Here is a 2,060-nt window from a genome sequence, read left to right on the forward strand (position 1 = left end):
GGGACGAGAGGGAACGGCCTCGAGCTGTGCCAGGGGAGGCTCAGGGGGGGAATTTGGGGAAATTCCTCCTGGAAAAGGGAAAAAAACCTGCCCGGGGAGGGTTGGATCCCCATCCCTGGGGAATTCCTGGAATTTTGGGGATGGATCCCCAAAATCTGGGGATTTCAAACAATTCTGGGAATTGGGATGGATTTTCAAAACCCGAGGATCCCAAACAATTGTGGGAATTCCAAAAATTCAGGGAATTTTAGAAAATCACAGGAATTCCAGCAAATCGGTGAATTCCAAACAATTCTGTGAATTCCAAACAATGCTGAAAATCCTGTGAATTCCAAACAATTCTGCAAATCGCAAACAATTCTGCGAATTCCAAACAACTCTGTGAATTTCAAACAATTCTGTGAATTCCAAACAATTCTGTGAATTTCAAACCATTGCGGGAATCCCAAACAATTCTGTGAATTCCATAAAATTCTGCGAATTACAAGCAATTCTGAAAATTCTGTGAATTACAAACAATTCTGAAAATTCTGTGAATTCCAAACAATTCTGCGAATTCCAAACAATTCTGCGAATTTCAAGCAATTCTGTGAATTACAAACAATGCTGTGAATTCCAACCAATTCTTCGAATTCCGTAAAATTCTGGGAATTCCCAGAATCTCCATGAATCCCAACCTTTTGCAGGCGTGGGCGTGGAAGGAGAACATTCTGGAAGCGGGGACGCTGGAGCGCTACACGGTGGAGAGGAGCACCACGGCCAGCGGGGTCCTGTCCACGCTGACCATCAACAACGTCATGGAGGCCGATTTCCAGACGCGCTACAACTGCACCGCCTGGAACAGCTTCGGACCCGGGACGGCCATCATACAGCTCGAGGAGAGAGGTGACAGCTCTGGGGACATTGGGGACACTGTGGGGACATTGGGGACATTGGGGACATTGGGGACATTGGGGATAGAGAATGGGGAATGGGAAAACACGGCCTGGAACAGCTTCGGACCGGGGACGGCGATTATACAGCTGGAGGAGAGAGGTGACACCCTGGGGACATTGGGGACAATGGGGGACACCGGGAATGGGGACATTGGGAATGGGGACAGTGACAGCTGGGAATGGGAAAACACGGCCTGGAACAGCTTCGGCCCGGGGACGGCCATCATACAGCTCGAGGAGAGAGGTGACACCTTGGGGACAATGGGGACAATGGGGACAGCGGGGACATTGGGGACATCAGAGATACTGGGGGTATTGGGGACCTCAGGGACATAGGGGATATGGGGAATGGGAATGGGAAAACACGGCCTGGAACAGCTTCGGGCCCGGGACGGCCATTATACAGCTCGAGGAGAGAGGTGACATTGGGGACATTGGGGACAATGGGGACATTGGGAATGGGGACAGTGACAGCTGGGAATGGGAAAACACGGCCTGGAACAGCTTCGGACCGGGGACGGCGATCATACAGCTGGAGGAGAGAGGTGACACCTTGGGGACACTGCAGGGACATTGGGGACAATGGGGGACATCAGGGATACTGGGTATACTGGGGACATTGGGAATGGGGAATGGGAAAACACGGCCTGGAACAGCTTCGGGCCCGGGACAGCCATCATACAGCTGGAGGAGAGAGGTGACACCTTGGGGACATTGGGGACAGCGGGGACATTGGGGACAATGAGGGGATTGGGGATACCGGGAATGGGAAAACACGGCCTGGAACAGCTTCGGGCCGGGGACGGCGATCATACAGCTCGAGGAGAGAGGTGACACCCTGGGGACACTGCAGGGACATTGGGGACATTGGGGATATTGGGGACGGGGAATGGCGGATGGAGAATGGGGCAGGGAACGGGATGGGGAGGTGACCAGGGCGACACAGGGGACAGGGAGGTGACCGGGTGACAGAGGGCACTGTCCCCAATGGCGCCGTGTCCCCGCAGAGGTGCTGCCCGTGGGCATCATCGCCGGGGCCACCATCGGGGCCAGCGTCCTGCTCGTCGGGGGCCTGGTGGCCCTGGCCTGCTTCCTGTACCGGCGGCGCAAGGGAAGTGAGTGACC

At 54.6% G+C, this 2,060-nt stretch overlaps 1 protein-coding gene across 1 annotated transcript in view; it reads left to right on the forward strand.

Annotated features, from left to right (window-relative positions):
* LOC130588342 (kin of IRRE-like protein 1) overlaps window positions 1–2,050 on the forward strand; it is a gene marked incomplete at both ends in the record, with an annotated part of 3,876 nt that extends 1,826 nt beyond the window's left edge. Inside the window, 2 exons of the mRNA XM_057389276.1 lie at window positions 687–885; window positions 1,943–2,050. Coding sequence (XP_057245259.1) covers window positions 687–885; window positions 1,943–2,050 — 307 coding nt within the window. The remainder of the gene's footprint in view (window positions 1–686; window positions 886–1,942) is intronic.
* Window positions 2,051–2,060: the final 10 nt, after the last annotated feature.

This window comes from Malurus melanocephalus, unplaced genomic scaffold (genome assembly GCF_030028575.1).
Source record: "Malurus melanocephalus ecotype Western Australia unplaced genomic scaffold, MMel_1.1 scaffold_4487, whole genome shotgun sequence".
NCBI lineage: Eukaryota > Metazoa > Chordata > Aves > Passeriformes > Maluridae > Malurus > Malurus melanocephalus.